The sequence below is a fragment of the Dromiciops gliroides genome, chromosome 1 (assembly GCF_019393635.1).
Source record: "Dromiciops gliroides isolate mDroGli1 chromosome 1, mDroGli1.pri, whole genome shotgun sequence".
Taxonomy (NCBI): Eukaryota; Metazoa; Chordata; class Mammalia; order Microbiotheria; family Microbiotheriidae; genus Dromiciops; species Dromiciops gliroides.
This window is the reverse complement of record NC_057861.1, coordinates 580,138,706-580,157,743: the sequence shown is the minus strand read 5'-3', so window position 1 is coordinate 580,157,743 and position 19,038 is coordinate 580,138,706. Positions and strand designations below refer to the sequence as shown.

At 40.1% G+C, this 19,038-nt stretch overlaps 1 protein-coding gene across 1 annotated transcript; it reads right to left on the bottom strand.

Moving 5' to 3' along the window:
* Nucleotides 1-7,713: 7,713 nt before the first annotated feature.
* LOC122751986 (60S ribosomal protein L21-like) lies at nt 7,714-18,796 on the bottom strand. The gene is made up of 2 exons (XM_043999256.1): nt 18,676-18,796; nt 7,714-8,204 (listed from the first exon to the last, which is right to left on the bottom strand). Exons 1-2 carry the CDS (start codon nt 18,794-18,796, stop codon nt 7,714-7,716), a joined length of 612 nt encoding a protein of 203 aa, XP_043855191.1.
* Nucleotides 18,797-19,038: the final 242 nt, after the last annotated feature.

The following is a 19,038-nucleotide window of genomic DNA, read 5'->3' as shown; positions in this document are numbered from 1 at the left end:
GAAAATGCTCACACAGAGCTCAGAAGTAGAGATACAAGGACACTCTCAGGGTCTCTCTGAAGAACTTTAGAATTGTGTGACATCAGAGACTCTGGCAAAGGACTACCTTGCATGGCATACCCACATCAAAGAAAGTGCTGGATGAGCAAGGTAAAGAATCCACCACAAATGTTCATCTGGGCTATTTGTGCCTAAGCTGTGGCCAAGCATTCTGAGCTCAAATTGGTGTGATCTGCTATAGTCAGACACATTGTAACTTGATTCTAACATAGTGATGTTATTTTGGTCCTCTGTGAGAATGAAGGATAACAACCAATTACAAGAAATTTGTTGTTTTTTTCCCATTTTGTTTTTCCCCAGTGGAATGGGGGAGGGTGGGAGAGTGGGAAGGAGAAAAAATGGATTTTTGTTCATTTCTTAAAATAGAAGGGAGGGTGGAAAGTGCTACAAATATGGAATGTGGCCTTCAGTTTCAGATGAGGCCACTGTATTATTAGTTTCATTTAAGTGTTACTTTGTTACAAGAGAATTCTCACAAAGTGGGAGTAATCTGTAAATGCTTTTAATGTAAAAATGAAAGACATCAACAAAGCTGGAAGTGTAAAAACAGAGGAAAAATAAAGAACAACTCAAGGCCATTCTCCTGGCACTTGTCAGATAATTGGCATGTATCCCATGAAGAATTAATTGTCTTTTTCTGTCTGCTTCCACCAGAATAAAAATATCCTCCTCTTTTCCCAATAATAACCTCATAGATAAAGTGTTTATCTGAACTCATTCAACACCATGCACCAGACATCATAGAGAAAACCCTCTGAATCTCCTATTCATTAACCTTGAGTAAACTAGGGAACATCCCACTTCCATAATCTCACTCCCCTCAAATCAAGAAGCAGCTAGATGGTGTACTATGTAGAATGCTTGACCTTAAGTGAAGAAGTTGTTGTTGTTCTTGTCGCTGAGTTGTTTCAGTTGTGTCTGACTCTTCATGACCCTATTTGGGATGTTCTTATCAGAGATACTGGAGTGGTTTGCTATTTCCTTCTCCAGCTCCTTTTATAGATGGGGCAAACAGGGTTAAGTGACTTGTCCAGGGTCATGCAGCTAGTAAGGGTCTGAGAATGGATTTGAACTAAGGAAGATGAGTCTTCCTGACTGGAGGCCTGGTGGTTTATCCACTGTACCATCTAGCCGCCCAGAGTCAGGAAGACCTGAATTAAAATTTAGACTGATTAACTGTGTGACCCATGGCAAGTCATTTCACTTTTGTTTGGCTTAATTTCCTAAACTGTAAAATGGAGGTAATAGTAGCACTTATATCCCAGGGTTGCTGTGAGGATCAAATGGAATAATATTTGTAAAGTGCTTAGCACAATGCCTGGCACAAAGTAGTACTGTATAAATGCTATAGTTGTTGTTATTGTTATTATTATAAACAAGTTACTGTGCTCATGGATTCCCAAAGAATAGTTAGAAATAGAAATAATAGATAACACCTTGCTCCTCCCCAAACCAAAAAATGCAGAAACATTCATAACACATGTCTTAGATGGGAATTTTGTTATGTAAATAGGGACAGCTAGGTAGCTATTTTCAGAGTTGCCCTATCACCCCTATTTAGACGCAAATTTGGAGGTCCATAGAATCCTACTTCTGTCTCTATCCAGCTGTAAAACCTATGCTTTAATAAATCTCCTTTGCACATGTAAGTTTTGTTCACGGGTTTCCTTTTCTCTTCTCTAGTTTAGAGAGTTATCATATAATCACTCATTTGGTGTGTCATCCACCAATAAATGAAAAAATGGAAGTGGTGAGGAAAAATTGATAGTCTCCTCAGTTTTCAATTCCTAAAACTCAAGTGAATGACCCCCCCCCTTGATGCAGTGGAAAGCCCTAATTTATCCACCTGTGGAGCTGATCTTTTAAGAAAAGAGTCTTAACAGTGCCAATGGGTGGCAGCGACAGAGGCCATAGTAGCCAGAGAGAAGGAACAGAATCAGAAAGAGGGGAATGTAAGCAAATGATGCTGGGGCACCTTTATGTATTCCCTTCTGACTGCTGGGTATGATTAGGAAACTTGTGTCCATCATGACTAGGGGGACCTGCATCCACACTCGGTACTATAAAGACAGACCCTAAGTAGAGCAAAAGTAGCTACTCTTTGTGAGTCTATAAATGCAAGTTCTTATTCTGGATGTGGCTTGAGAAGATTTTATACACTAAGCACAAGTCAGATCTAACTCTTGATCAGCGCCCATGCTTACTCCCTGCAGAAGCAGTCAGTGTTTGGGAATGCCTCTTCCACTTGGGTGGTTTCAGCATTTATGCTTACAAAGAACAGCTCTCCTCTTTATGACTTCACTTTACACCAGCTTTGTATATATAATACATGTATATATAATATATATTATAGATGCCATAGATATGTTATATGATATTATAGACATAGATCTCACCCATTTATGGCCTTGCCACCCTGCTCAAAGATACATTTCAGTGAAGATGTGGCACGGAGCTATCTTCTCTCCCTTCACTGATACAGCATTGACTAGCACAGTTACAAGGTACCACACTTTAGGCCTTCAGATACACACTTCAACTTGCATGGGAACAAATGTTGAATGTCCAGTGATCATCCAAGAGAAATATGACCAACCTGGGAGAATGGTGAGGACAAATATTAATTAGGGCTTCCCTGGAGCATGGTGAGCACATTGTAGGAGTTGGACATTTGACATCCAAAGGAGGGAAGGTATAGTCAGGGACTGGTTGAAAAGGAGAGGTAATAAAAACACTTCAATTTTCAGCTCTCTTTTATATTTTGTCTTCCCCCATTAGAATGTAAGCTTCTTGAGGGCAGGAACTGCTTTTCTTTTTGCTTCTATTTGTATCCTTAGCACTTAGCACAGGTCTTATGCCAGTCCTCTGGCAAAAGGAAGTCCCTCCTTAGAGGACAGAGGCTCCCCTTTTGATTCTTGCTTTCTAGGATCGGGCTCAGAATGCTCAAGCCCCCACTGGAGGTATGATTGTCAGAAGGGAAAGTCTATCTGGAGATCAGGTTTATGTCTAAGGAAAGGCCCCTGGGCCAGCCAAAGATGTCAAGAACACAAGCCACTTAATGAGTTCAATTGCCTTGGATAATTTGTCATAACAACAGGGGTCAGTTCAATTTTCATGTTTTATTGACAAATAATAGAGAAGCGTGAGAGAAGAGGGAGAAGGGAGGAGGGGGAGAGGGGGACCCAATATGCAAGTCAGACACATACATATTAACATAGGATACAACTCAGGTAAGAGTGGCATTGCATTGGGAAGCAGAGGAGCATGGGTCCATGCAGGTGGGAAGGCTTGGCCCCATGGGAGTAGCATGCTTCCAGGGAGGGGAGATACACTCCACAATACCCTTCTGAGAGTGGGATGCTTGAACCTTGACCTTGGTGGCCACCTGGAGCTGGCCAATTTACATATCAAGGTTTAGGGCATGTAGGGGATTTTTGAGGTATGGGGGGAAGGCAAACTGATAGTTGACAAGATATTACTTTTGGATGTACAGCTGTATTTTCCTTGTCTAATCTTATAGCACTATAGATTCAATGAACTACAGCCTTTATTAATGGGAGACTGTCATGGTGGTCACAAGACCACTAGACTTTTTCTTACAACCACACAGTATCTGTAACATTGTAAATGCTTAATAAATGCTTGTGGACATGTTGTTTTGGTGATCTTAATTTGTCCCTTCATGTTTAGTAGGATTTATAGCCGGCACCATGACCCTGGTGTGGCAGATTCCTGTTTCAGGGCTGCACAGGAAGTTAAAAAGCACCATTCCTCTATAGACCTTTAGTTTGGCCTGGAATTCAAGGCTACTTTGCTGCCACATTCTGTCAGTTTCCTAAAAATACTTTTTAGATTTTTTTTAAATTCAATTTTCTGGGTCTCCAACTGGTAGATCAGGATTTATTATGATAGATTTCAAAGGTGGTTGCCATGGTAGAGCCTAGTAGTCTAGGATTTACCTGGTAGATCTCCAAGCTGGTTGCCATGACCATCTCCCACTCTCTATAATGTTTCCCTCTCTGTGGTTTACTTACATTTCTAACAGAAAAGAGTGTATTCCCTCCACTATTCTTAGGGAGGCCTTTGAGAGCATTAACACATTTCCCATTGTTTGTGTGCTTCATCGTAAACACTCCAGTCCCTATGTCCCCAGCTTTGAGTCATCTCCTCTTCTTCCTCTCCTTAGATAATCTTAGAAAATTAATTTTTTTCTTTCCAGAAATGTTGGGAACCCATACTCTATTATTACATCATTGGTAGAGAGTATTACATAGTGGAAAGAGCCATGGATTTGAATTCAGATTACTCGAGTTTGAGCTCTGGCAGTGCCATTTTTGAACTGTGACTTTGGATTTACTTTATTGTGTCTTGGTTTCTCATAAAGTCACTAGCTTCCATTTGTTTAAACCTAATTCTTAGGCAGTTATTTGTGTCAGAGAGCTTTTCCATTAAGAAATCATCAATAGAAACTCATTGATGCTAGTTATTTATTAATCCATGGAGTTAGTTCATCTGAGCCTAGTGACATGAGCTTATAAGGGCTTTTTATTTTGGGGACTAACTCTCATCTATTTTTAAATTCTACCCTTTTCATTCTAAAAATTATTCTATCTGACCAGTCAAACAATAGAAAAATCAGTTATCAGGCAGTTCAATAGTATCTTCATCATTGGTAATCATCACCCCAATTATGCAAAGTAATTATTAGTACTGCGTCAATACTTCAAGATGTCTGATTTTATGGTGTGGATGCTCCTGCTATGAACACAGATTTTCATAGACAATTAAATGATTTGCAGAGAGGTAAGAAAGATCACTTGATGATTAACTTTCATCACCAAAGAGTGATAAGTCTTCCTGAACTCAGATAGGTTGGTCTTCCAGAAATAGATTGTTACTGGGCCAATTCTCTAAGCCTTTACAGTGTGGTGATCAGTGAACTCAGCCACACATAAGTTTTAGGAACTTGTTACTTGGGCCACTCTTTTTTTTTTTTTTTTTTTTTTGCGGGGCAATGGGGGTTAAGTGACTTGCCCAGGGTCACACAGCTAGTAAGTGTCAAGTGTCTGAAGCCGGATTTGAACTCAGGTCCTCCTGAATCCAGGGCCAGTGCTTTATCCACTGTGCCACCTAGCTGCCCTTGGGCCACTCTCACAACCCCTTTTCTCCACTCTGGAATTATGACCTGGAATTGGATAATGAGTGACAGACCTTGCAGCTATCACCCATTCCTGCTCCCACTACGAGTTTACAGGTCTCCTTTCTACCTCGGTGTTTCCTCCTTTGGAGTTCAGTTGAAGCCCCATTATGATTCTTAGGTGCTACAATGCTCCCTATCTCATTACCACTGCCATTGCACCACCCTCCTGCTAGTCCCCACCCTATCTCAAACCTCTCTGTCTTCTAAAGCTGCCAAGGTGGGCTGAAAAAAAATTCCCTGTGATTTTTTTCTTGGCTTTCCTGACCAGGATTCTGTCTGTCACACTTTCCAGTTGTAGAAGAGTGTGCTGGGTAAGCTGAAAAAAACCAAAACAAAACAAAATAAAAATTGTCACTCCACCATCATGGTTATCAATTTTTCTGTGATTGGAAACCTGAGTGAGGATAATGCCTTTGTGTAACTGCCTCATTTAAATCCAATTCATACGGGTCAAGATGTCACCCTGTAAAGTCACTGGTCCTCTTCAAAAATGAAGGATAAACATCAGCAAGAATGTAAATTGATCTCTTGATGCAGATTTACACAAAGTCATTAACCTCCCTCTTTCTTCCAGAGTCATTAAAGTCCAGTGGTAAGACAAAAGTCAAGATGATTGGCAATGGCCTGGGATGTAGTGGAACAAATTGCTATTATCTGCCCATTCCACTGAGGAAGTCTTTACGTGATTGGGATAGACACCACATTAATTCACTGACAGATTTGTTGGTTACCCTCAACCTGGTTTATAAGGTGTGCTAAGACAGTTTACCAGTGTATAACTCCTACATGCTGTAGCTTCTTGGAGCCACAGGTGAGAGTACACAGTGCAGATCTGTGATTTCATTAGTTCCCGGAATTGGGAGACAACGTGGTTCAGTAGAAAACAAACAAACAACAAAAAAGTGGCTCTGGAGTCAAAAGGCCTGTGTTCAAATTCTCCCCGTGTGATCCTAGGAAAGTCTCTTCAACACCTCAGAACCTCACTTTCCTCAACTGCAGAATGAGGGAGTTAGAGTAGATGACCTTTGGGGTCTCTTCTAGCTTTGAGTCTGTAATCCCATGATCTCAGTATGGAAACTCCCTACACTAATGCAGACTGACAACTCCTTTGTACTAAAGTCACAGAGAGTTACCAGAGGGTCCTGAAGGGTTAAATGATGTGTCTATCCATGGTCACAAAGTTAGTTGGTATCAGAGATAGAATTTGAACCTACTGGGTCTTTCTGACACTGAGGTTAGCTTCCTATCCACTATGATATGTTATAATTAAATTATAGGTAGGCAGTCACCTTTGTTGGTCAGTTTCTTTTTTATGTTAAATATGTCTAATCTGGTTTGACATTTATTTAATGAAATGCTAGCCTGGGAGTTGGTTTAGAGTAGGAGTTCTTAACCTAGGATCAATTAATTTTCTTTATAATTCCATGTATTTTATATTGTATATTTTAAACTTTATTCTGAGAAAGGGTCGAGAGACTTCACCAGACTGCCAAAGGTCTTCATGACACAAAAAAGTTAAGAACCCTTACTTTGGGACATTACCTATAAGAGTCAAAATTAAGGGGAAAAACGGATTGAGGGCAGAGGAAATAACTGATTGTTCTTTCCTTCATAGGTTGAAAAAGTCATAGTGACAAATCTGAGTGGCACTATAAAACAGCACCACAGAATCTCCCTTAAGACAAGCACCCTCCCCAGTTTTCTGTAAATAAAAAATTAAACACTATACTTTCCTTGAAATTTGATCCCGCTGATTCAATGGTAGTTTTCCAGCACTTTCACCTGATTGCATCAGCCCCTGTGATAGGACAGATGACCACCAAACCACAAGTAAAAGAGCTTCAACTGCTAAAAATCAGTTCAAGAGGGCCTCAGTTTTCTCACCTGTAAAATGAAGGGCCTTTCCAGCACTCAATGTATGATCCTGTGAGCCTGTGAATTTGTTCCAACACCCCAGAATCTGTGTTAGAGACTCTACAATAGTAAGTATTGCCCTTAAAAATCTTTCTCCCATTTAGCAGACTTCCCCTTCTGCACAGGGACTCTAGTAATGCTGCCCAGAGAGCAGGCACAGTTTTACAATGCAATCAACCACTTTTGGGAAATGTAAATAGTATCTATGGCAAAGAAAAAGGGGTTGGGGGAGGAGGGAGGAAGAAGGGATGACATTTCACTTGGCATTTGTATGAATGCCTTGGCACTGTCAAGTTCTGCTGTGTGATTTTAAACAGAGAACATTCTGCATAGTGATTTTCATTGTAAAACAAACGCCCATGACGTCAATCTTCCAAAATCGTTTTCTAGGAAGTGAACTTGCAACTCTCCTCCTGTTCCTGCAGTAGCGGTACCAGTTCTCTTTTGTATGGCTTATTAGGGATGGCTTAAATATGTGAAGGTGGTAGAATCTTTTTTTTTCACAATCCAAGAATCTTTTTATTATGTTTTTTAGTCATTTATGCCATGAATTTGTAAGGGATTGGTTCCAACAGCTCAGGTTCCTTGCCATTGGTCCTCACAAGGTGTGCTTCTCTGGGTGGAGCAGGCTGACATTTCAGTTGAACCCAGGTGCCTTTTTCTTTGCCTTCCTTCTTCTTCTGGTCATTTTCTTTTACCCTCTTCAGGAAGCTATCTATGCTCTTAGAATGCTTAATATGCTCAATACGCACATTAATTCTCTTGGCTAGAATCTTGCCCTTAACCTGGTTGTTTACAACAATGCCTACAGCATGTTGAGTAACATTATAGACCCGTCCAGTCTTGCCATGGTAACATTTGTGGGGCATTCCTTGCTGAACTGTGCCCATACTCTTGATATCTACAATATCACCTTTCTTGTATATTTGCATATACGTAGCCAAAGGGAAAACACCATGTTTTCTAAAGGGCCTAGAAAACATGTAACGTGTCCCTCTCCTTTCTCCTTTTGTGTTCGTTATTTTGGCAACTCACTGGAATATGGCGGAGCTGGCGGGAAGCATAGAATCTTATTATTAATAATACAGCCCATTATATTCTAGGTTTACACATCTCATAGAGTCATGAGAACAAGATTGGGAGACAGAAGACCCGGCATCAAATCCCACTTTTACCATGTGTGATGTTAGGTAACCTCTCTGTGTCTCAATTTCTCCATTTGTAAAAGGAGAAGGTTAGGTTACAGTAGGTAGCCTCTAAGATCCCTCCCAGCTCTAAATTTGTGATTCTATGAAAGCCTGATATAACATAATTTGTCTATAAGAAGGATGTCAGTCCTTTCCATTAACACCATGGTAATGAAGGTATGCCCAACATGTTTAACTTCTCTGTAGCAACACTGTTGAACACTCTCTCCTCCCAGATCCTCTCCTTTTGGATTGTTTTTGGAGCACTGATCTCTCTTGTTTCTCCTCCTACCTATCTGATCCTTTTCAGTCTCCCTAGGTTGTGAATCCATTTCATACCCTCTAACCTTCTCTTCTCTTTCTACACTCTCTTACTTGATGATTTCATTTGATCCCATGGGTTTAATTATCAGTTCTATGCAGATATCTCTGAAATCTATATACCCAGCCCCATTTTCTCTCCTTAGCTTCAGTAATGCATATCTCCAAGGACCAAGGGAACATTTCAAGTCCCACTGGCACCCCAGACTCATACCATACAAGGCAGAACTCATTATCTTTTCCCCAAAACACATCTAGCTTCTGAACTTCCCTATTTGTCAAGGGCACCACCATCTTTTCAGTTACCTAAGTTCACAATCAAGTCATTATCCTTGATACATCACTCTCTCTCACTCTGAGTATCCAATTGATGGTCAAATCTTAGCTTTTATACTTTCATAACATTGTTTACATTTGTCCCCTTCTCTACCAGTCTAGTTCAGTTACTCATAGCCTCCTACCTGGGCTATTTTAATACTCTTCTAATTGATCTCCCTGCCTCAAATCTCTCCCCTCTCCAACCCATCTTCTACATAGTAATTTTCCTAAAGTGCAAGTTCATCCTTGGCATTCCCCTAATTAATGAACTCCAATGCCAAGCTGACCGAAAATGGAAAATGGAAAATGTTGGAAGTTCTGTGGGAAAAACAGGCATATTGATGCACTGTTGGTGGAACTGCGAATAGGCCCAATCATATTGGAAAACAATTTGGAACAATGCTCCACCAATTATTAAATTATGAATATTCTTTAATCCAGTGATACATGTACTTGGCCTATTCACAGATTTAAAAAAGAGAAAAAGGACCTACTCATAACATCCCTTTTGAAGTGGCAAAAGAAACCCCAAGCCTTGAAACTAAAGAAGCATCTTATCAATCTGAGAATGGTGGAACAAATTAAAGCATATGAACATAATGGACTAATATTGTGCCGTTAGAAATGACAAAAGGGACAGTTTCAGAGAAACTTGGGAACACTTGAATTAGTTCCAAATGAAGTGAGGAGAACCAGGAAAACAATTTGTACAATAATAACAATATTGTATAGACAAACAACTTTGAAAGACTTAAGAACTCTGATCAACACAATGACCAACCACAATTTCAGAGGACCAGTTAATGAAACATACCACTGACCTCTTGACAGAGAGTCAATGGATTCAATATGTAGAATGAAACATATATTTTGGGATATGGCCAATGTGGGAGTTTGGTTTTCTTGACTAAGTATATTTCTTTTCTTTTCTTTTTTTAATTTTGGTGAGGCAATTGGGGTTAAGTGACTTGCCCAGGGTCACACAGCTGGTAAGTGTTAAGTGTCTGAGGCCTGATTTGAACTCAGGTCCTCCTGAATCCAGGGCCAGTACTCTATCCACTGTGCCACCTAGCTGCCCCAACTAAGTATATTTCTTTTATTTTTTTAAAGTATATTTCTTACACAAGTTTTTTCTTTCTTTTTTTCAATGAGTGTTTGTTGGAGGGAGAGAACATAGTTAATTTAAATTGTTAGTAATTAACAATTTAGAATGTTAATATTTTAAAAGAGGTCTAGGTGACTCTACATTAGTTGGCCTTCCTCTGATGAAGTAGTATCTCCCTAGACAACACTATGTGCTTATGGACAATGTATGGGACAGTTCCTCCAGCAAGTGGAAAAAAACAACAACTGAGAACCACAACCAAAGAGACTAGATGTCAATAACTCAAGGAATCAATCCTTATTCAGTTGCTACATGGAAAATGCTTCTGCAGGTATTGTAGCCCCTGCTGCTTCAGTGACCACTGCTAGTGAAGACCCAGAAAAATAATTGCTGGGTTCTCCAGTCAGGCAACCAGTATGGATAATTGGTACCTTACTTTCAAGTTGGGTAAGACAGGCCTTGGAAGCATATCATTGACTGGTTGGTTAAAAACATACTAGTGAAGACAGGAAGAGAGGAGAACAGTAATGATCACTTAAAAGAACTAAAACTAGCAACAGTATCAAGGTTGTCTGGAGGCTGGTGAGATACCATGTTAGGATTCAATTACCTGGTGATATAGACAACTTAGACATATGCAAACAAGCATTGTTTTGAAGGCTGGCTCTGCTACTTTCTATAATAATAAAGAAATGAGAGTGTGTCCTAGGATCATGGAATTAAGAAGGTACAGTTGAAAGTGAAATGACAGACTTACTGTATAGGTGACAATTTATGAATAAACACAAGATAGAGAGCAGAGTGAGGTGTAAAATGGATCATTTTGATTACATGAAATTAAAATTTTTTGTGCAAATAAAACAAATGTAGCCAAGATCAGAAGGGAAGCAGAAAATTGGGGGGAAATTTATAGATAGTTTCTCATATAAAGGTCTCATCTCTCAAATATATAAAGAACTTTGTAAAATAAATAAGAATATGAGTCATTCCCCAATTGATAAATGGCCAAAGGACATGGACAGACAGTTTTCCAATGAAGAAATAAAAATGATTTCTAGTCATATGAGAAAGATGCTCTAAATCATTATTGATTAGAGAAATGCAAATTAAAACAACTTTGAGATATTTTATACCCATTAGATTGGCTAAAACGGTTGAAGAGGAAAGTGACAAATGGAGGGGATGTGGAAAAATTGGGACACTAATTCATTGTTGGTAGAATTGTGAACTGATATAACCATTTTGGAGAGCAGTCTGGAATTATGTCCAAAGAGTTATTAAAATGCCTATAGCTTTTGACCCAGCAATACCACTACTAGGTCTGTTTGCAAAGATGACTGGGGAAAAAGGAAAAGAACTTATATGTTCTACAATATTTATAGCAGCTTTCTTTGTGGTAGCAAGGAACTGGAAATTATGAGAATGCCTATCAATTGGAGAAGTGCTGAACAAATTATGGTGTATTATTCTGATGAAATACTACTCTGCTATAAGAAATGATGAGCTCTATTATCTTAGAAAAACATCGATAGACTTTCATGAAATAACGACGAGTGAAATAAGCAGAACCAAGAGAACACTGTATAAAGTAACATCTTTGAATGACAATCATTCTGAATACTATAAATATCCAAATTAACTATAAAGGACTTATGAAGGAAGATGTGAGAAAGAACTGATAAATAGAAGTATGTATAGAATGATTTTACATATGTATGTGTGTATATATATGTAAACACATATACATTATATACATGCATTCATATATATCTGTGTGTACATGTGTGTATGTGTGTATATATATATATATATATATATATATATATAGTGTCTAATGGTAGCCATCTCTGGGGGGGGGGAGGAAAGAACAAAAAAAGGAAAAAATTTACATGATAACTTTATTATATATTTAAAAGGAATAGCAAGTTATACATAATAGATTTGCAGTTTCACATAAAAATCAATTTTATACTATTGTTGAATTGCTTCTTTTATTCCATAAATTAAAAATAAAATTAATAAAGACACAAACAAACAAAAAGAACAGGGCTCACATTCAACCTTAATTACTTCCTAACTTTGTGGTATTGGATACTTCATTTCTGGGTCTCAGTTTCAGGATATGTACAATAAAGACGATGGATTGTAAGGCCTTGAGAGGTTATTTAGTTCAACCTGCTCATTTTGCTTCTAGGAACTTTTCCCCCTTTATTTTATTTTTATTCTGAATTTAAATACCAAATAAAATGAGTATTACCACATATGTTGTAGAATAGGAGAGAATTGTACATGAAAATGTAGCTCTCTATTGTGTAGAGTTTTAGTTCGAAAGGTTTTTTTTTTAAGAGTTTGGAGGGAGAACCAACAATGTTTATAGTTAGTGGAGAAGGAGTGACTAGTCAGTAAGAGATCAAAGATGAAAGAGAGAGAATGATGGATGAAATAAGCTTCTCAAAGACACAGGAGGGGCAGCTAGGCGGCGCAGTGGATAGAGCACTGGCCCTGGAGTCAGGAGGACCTGAGTTCAAATCCAGCCTCAGACACAACACTTACTAGCTGTGTGACCCTAGGCAAGTCACAACCCCAATTGCCTCACAAAAAAAAGAAAGAAAAAAAAGACACAGAAAAGGAATGAATAGGGGGCTTGAGTAGAAGGCTTAGCCTTGGTAAAGAGATGAGTCCTCTCACTCAGAGATATGAGAAAAGGAAGAGGGAATAATCAGATCATAAAAGATCCTAGATTTAGAGCTAGAAGGCACTTTATAGATGATTTAATTCAACCCTCTGAACCTCCCATTTTACAAATGAGGAAACTGAGGCCCAGAAAGGGTAAACTATATTTGAGGTATTTAATCTGTATTTGAGCTATATTTGTATTGACCAGGGTAGGTGCTGAAGAAATTCACAAAGGGAATGACTTTGACTTTGTTTTTTTTAAAGCTAAGTTGGAGATGAAGTTATTTGCTTAGTGAAGTTATTTTTCTTGGTGAAAGGGCTAAGAAGATGCTGTTAGGGGCCTAGGGTAGAGGTTGGCCATTAAAAGGAACATGATGGGTAATCAATCAGTGAAGAATGAAAGGATTATTTGTAGTGGACCCAACCTGAATAGTTGCAGGATTTTCTCCAGGGACTTTCAGCAACACAAAAGTAGGAGCAAAATGGGTCTCAGTTTTGAGTGATATCTCAAGTATGGCCACCTCTCAACATGGAAGTTGAGGAGGTTGATGAATTGGGAGGCCAAGGTGTTAAAGAGGACATTAAGATGTGAGGCAGAGGGGGCAGCTAGGTGGCACAGTGGATAAAGCACTGGTCTTGGATTCAGGAGTACCTGAGTTCAAATCCGGCCTCAGACACTTGACACTTACTAGCTGTGTGACCCTGGGCGAGTCACTTAACCCTCATTGCACTGCAAAAAAAAAAAAAAAAGATGTGAGGTAGAGAGGAAGACTGTGAGACAAGTACTGAACTCCTTGAGAAAGACAGACCACATCTAAATAGTGACATGGCTGCTCATGCAAATTGGAAGTCACCAACTACAGACCTTTCGGTGATGAGGCATTACCCTCTGTCCTGATGCTATGCTCTCCACACAGCTGACTTGCCAATGCTCCCCCCCACAAAGGACCAGGCATTTCCATTGGCCCTTTTCTTCTATTTGAATCTCCAGGGCTTAACACAGCGCTAAGTGCTTAATCAATGGTTTTTATTCATTTCTTTATTGCCCATGGAGGTGGAGAAATGAGTATAATGAGGATCTAGACAGGATGATACAGACTGGTGGAGCGAAAGACAAAGTTTCTGAATAACGGCATCAGAGGGAAGATCTGAAAATGGCAATAGAAATTGAGTATCAGGCCAACTCTTCTTCCTGGTCCAGTGTGGAAGTGGGTATGAGAGGAGAAGCACTTATATGTAGAGTGGTCAAGGATGAGCTGACTTTTAGTGGGAATCCGGCTTCTGTGGGGGTAGAAAGATGAAAGGATATAAGATGATGCCAAGAGAAGTTTGTTTGTTTTTTTTACCTTGTGGACTCTGAATAATAGGGACTGGAGTGGGGTAGAAAGTAGGAGTTTGCTATCCAGAAGAAAGGGGAAGTACCATTTCATCAAGCCCCTCACTTACTGGGGGCCTGTGTAGGATCCAGGTGGAGCCCATGTTTGGACAAGAGTCCACAGTATGTCCTTTCTCCAAATATAAGGACCCAGGGACTGGATAAGGCAGGGAGTCGGGAGAAGGTGTTTGGGTTAGTAGATACCTGAGGGATGGGACCAGGCAATCATAGGCCAGGTTGCTCTGGGTTTTTATCATCATTTTGGCAGTGAGCATAGACATAGGCTGAGGGGAATTTCCATGGATGCTATAGTCTCCTGAGCTATGGGGTGAAGACAACCCAGGCAGCTCACAGTTTTTCTTTCTTTCTTTCTTTCTTTCTTTCTTTCTTTCTTTCTTTCTTTCTTTCTTTCTTTCTTTCTTTCTTTCTTTCTTTCTTTCTTTCTTTCTTTCTTTCTTTCTTTCTTTCTTTCGTGAGGCAATTGGGGTTATGTGACTTGCCCAGGGTCACACAGCTAGTAAGTGTTAAGTGTCTGAGGCCAGATTTGAACTCAGGTACTCCTGACTCCAGGGCCACTGCTCTATCCACTGTGCCACCTAGCTGCCCCTACAGTTATGCTTTCTTTTTCCTCAAATTAGGGGTGGGGCATCACTTATTCTTGTGACAGTGTGTGTGTGCATGCTTGTATGCTTTGGCATTAGGGAAGCAGTTTGGGGCCTATAAGAAAGTCTCTCTGATTATTTTAAGTCATGCCTCAATAGTATCCCTGGCTAGCTTGGTCATCCACCTTAGAGACTTGACATGGTTCTCAATGAGTTTTGGGTAATTCCCAAAATGAAAAGTAACCTCAAAAGAATCGGTGAATTTCATAGTTGAGAGGGGCCTCAAAGTTTATTGAGTCCAACCCATATTCCAAAAAGACCCTCCTCCATCATCCAGACTTTGCTTGAAGCTCTGCAGGGAGGAAGAACCCATCAACTCTCAAGGATGCCCATTCTACTTTTTTTTTTTTGGTGGGGCAATGGGGGTTAAGTGACTTGCCCAGGGTCACACAGCTAGTAAGTGTCAAGTGTCTGAGGCCGGATTTGAACTCAGGTATTCCTGAATCCAGGGCCGGTGCTTTATCCACTGCACCACCTAGCCGCCCCTGCCCATTCTACTTTGAGATTACTGTTAAGAGACTTTTCCCTTATTCCAGGCCCAAATTTGCTTCTTTCTCTTTTTTATTCATTGTGCCCAGGTCTGCCCTCTGTAGGCCAAACAGAATAAGCCTAATAGCTCTTCCACATGCTAAGTATTCAAGTGTTCAAAACAGTTATCATGCCCTCATGCCCCAGTTCTTTTATCTACTAAAGATGTGCTGCCATTCAGAACTCTTAAAGAAATGTGCCACCACGACTGGCTACTCTTAAACAAATAGCCCTCATCTGAATTTATAAGTTTCATCAAGTTTGGTGAAAAAAATCAGTCACTTGATAGTCATGTGCTTCATGACGGGCAAAAAAGTCTTTGATCCCTCTGGTTCCTAGAACTAGATCTTAATTTTTTTTTGCACCAAGGGCAAATAGCAGAAAACAGTCCCTCAAATTAGGGACATGCATGTGATAGACACTCCGAGATACTGTGGGGCCACTGAGTGTGGGGAACACAGTGGGAAGGGTGAGGAAGTAGCAAGTGGGAGGAGGAAACTGTCATCTGGTAGCTTCCTATTTTTATTAAATATTCTAACTGACTAGGTGTTAATATCCTTTCTCCATGAGTCAACCAAACTTTATTAAACACTTACTTAAAAGAGCCAGGCACTGAAAAGAGAAAGACAGAAATGACGGTCCCAGCCCTCAAAGGGCTTATGTTGCATTAGTTGCTTCAATGACAGTGAAGGACTAAAAAACAATGTATCCCTCAAACTTTCTGAGTTTTCATAGCCTTACTTTAGCATCTAGCTGATGTTGAGTAACACATGATGTCATATAGTCATTCTCAGTAGTATCCTTCTCTCCTTGACCCTTTTTTGGTGTTTTCTTGGCAAAGGTACTGGAGTGTTTTGCTATTTCCTTTACCAGCTCATTTTCCAGCTAGTGAGTTTCTGAGGCTGGATTTGAACTCAGGATAATGAGTCTATATAACTCTAGGCATGGTGCTTTACCCACTAAATCACCCAGCACCTGTTAGGTATTTGCTAAAGCACTAAGCAAAAAACACATCTCAGGGAAAGCACGCATGATCCTACCTCATGAATCTAACAATGTACTGAATTTTTGTTAAGCCTTGAGAACCTCTGGGGTCCTTTGTGCTTCAATGACCTGAATAGTAAGCTACTTTTGATTAACTGGCATTGTAGGATAAAGCCACTGAAATCTTATCTGTCTCATTAGGAAGGCAGTTCACAGAGTGCCAAGAACACAGTGTCTGCCATGGGGGAGGAAGACGTGAGGGAGAATGGCACGTAGACTCTTCATTCCAAGCTGATCTTTCTTAGGACTCTGCTAACAGCAATTGAGTATTTCAGCTTGTGTTGACTAAAATACTGAGATATAGGTAGCTTCATCTTTCATTGCCTGGAAGCCCAGGCTTGAGGGAGCTTCTGAACCTCTGTTTTATTGATCACTCCTTAATAGTCCACTTCTGTTGTAAAGGATGCTGATGGAAAGGATAGTTGGAATAGTTTCTTCACTTCTTGTCAAGCTAAAGAGGCAAGGTGGTGTAAAGGAGAAAGCTTTGGCTTTGGAGTCAGAGGGCCTGGGTTCAAAGCCTGCCTTTGGCATGGAAAGCCTTTCTGATCTGGGAAAAGGGAACTTTGCTTCAGTAGTGCCATCTGTAAAATGAGGGTGGGGGTGGGGGAGGACTAAATGACCTCTGAGGTGCCTTTCACTTCATCTATGTTTTGGTTTTTTAAAAATTTTTTGGTGAGGCAATTGGGGTTAAGTGACTTGCCCAGGGTCACACAGCTAGTAAATGTTAAGTGTCTGAGGCCAAATTTGAACTCAGGTCCTCCTGAATCCAGGGCCAGTGCTCTATCCACTGTGCCACCTAGCTGCCCCTTTCATCTATGTTCTTATATTTATGAGAATGACATCTGGGTGAGGGAGTTCCTACTGAACCATGTTCAAGTGAAATCTGCTGCTTTTTGTATTAAATAGTATGGTGTTGAGGACACAACAGTGAACTTCAACTCCAGAGACCTGGGCTTGAATCAGAGCTCTGATGCTCCACCTATATGACCTTTGGTAGCAATTATTCTACCATTCTCAGTTTCCTAATCTGTTAAATGGGGATAATACCTTCATTACTCAAATCGCATCCCTGTGAGGAAAGTTTTTTGGTAGACCTTAAGGTAATTATCTTTAACTCCTCACTAGTCTCTTACACCTTGCTCACATTGACATGAGGTGCTGTTTGGTGAGCCAATTAGAACATCAGCTTGCCAGGTTGAGTTTTCTTTTGCTCACACTAATGTTTATCTGGGCAGATTCATTGGATATGGACAAGTTGCCTTGTGAAAACATGGAGTCTTTTTTGCGATGAGAAATACCTTCTTTACATGATCTTTCACTGGGTTTTCCTTATTATGCTGGAGTGGAGAGACTCTCCAAAGTCTATTCATTTAGTTCACTGGTTTTTAACTTAGGGCCCATGAACTTAAAAAGAAATTGATAACTATTTTGATTATAATTGGTTTCCTTTGTGGTTCCATTTATTTTATTTTGTGTATTTGCAAGCATTCTTCTGAGCAGGATTCTATAGCAGTGCAGAAAAGATTTGAGAACTTTATGATCTAGAGAGATCAACTTGAGACAGCTCAATAAATAGATCCCTGGACCTGGGGTCAGGAAAACCTGAGCTCAGTTCTAGCCTCAGGCACTTATTAGCTGGGTGAACCTGGGTAATTCACTTAACCTTTGTCTGCCTCAGTTTTCTCAACTATGAAATGGGGATAATAATAGCACCTACCTCACCTAGGTGTTATGAAGATCAAATGAGATATTTATAAAACACTTAGCACAGTGTAGATGCTTAACAAATGCTTGTTTTCTTCCTTCCTTCTTACTTTTTTAGGGTGTCCTTAACTATAGGGAATGCCTATACAGCCTTCTTTTGGTTCTACCACTGATGCTAGGCTTCCATTATAACCCTTATGGTCAGGTAACCAGGTAATCCCATTAATAGTGGGCTGGTAAAGACCATTAGATATGGAGGTAAGCTGTCCACCTGAGAACAATGCCTCCACTTTAGGGGATATGTATCCTTATTTGACAAAAATGAGTTGCTAATGTTAGTAAGTTGTAAGGCAGGAGAAGAATCCCACTTCAAAATCTAATAAAAGAAAACAGCTTAAGAGAAAATGTCAAAAAAGGCGGGGGCAGCCAGGTGGCACAGTGGATTCTGGCCCTGGATTCAGGAGGACCTGAGTTCAAATCTGACCTCAGACCCTTGACACTTACTAGCTGTGTGACCCTGGGAAAATCACTTAACACTCATTGACCCGTTTCCCCCCCCCCCCCCCAAGAGAAAATGTCACCTGGTTCATGAGGGGACTGGAAACCAGGTAACTTGAAGAGGAATTGCAGGAACTGTGGATACTCAACCTGAAAAGAGAAGGCTTGGTTGGGTGTGGGCAGTGTGGAGGGAGAGGGAGGCATCTCCAAGTATTTGAAGAGCTGTAAGGGTAAAACAGGGAATAGATTTTGTTCTACTTGGCTTCAGAGACTAAATTTACAAACAATGGGGGTGGGGTGGGGAAGAGGGTAAATGGTAAGTTATAAAGAGGTAAATTTGGACTTGAGATAAAGAAAAACTCTTATAATTTGAACTGTTTTAAGTGGAATGGGCTGAAAGTTAGTGGGTCCCTTCTCGCTGGAACCCTTCAATAGAAGTACCTCTT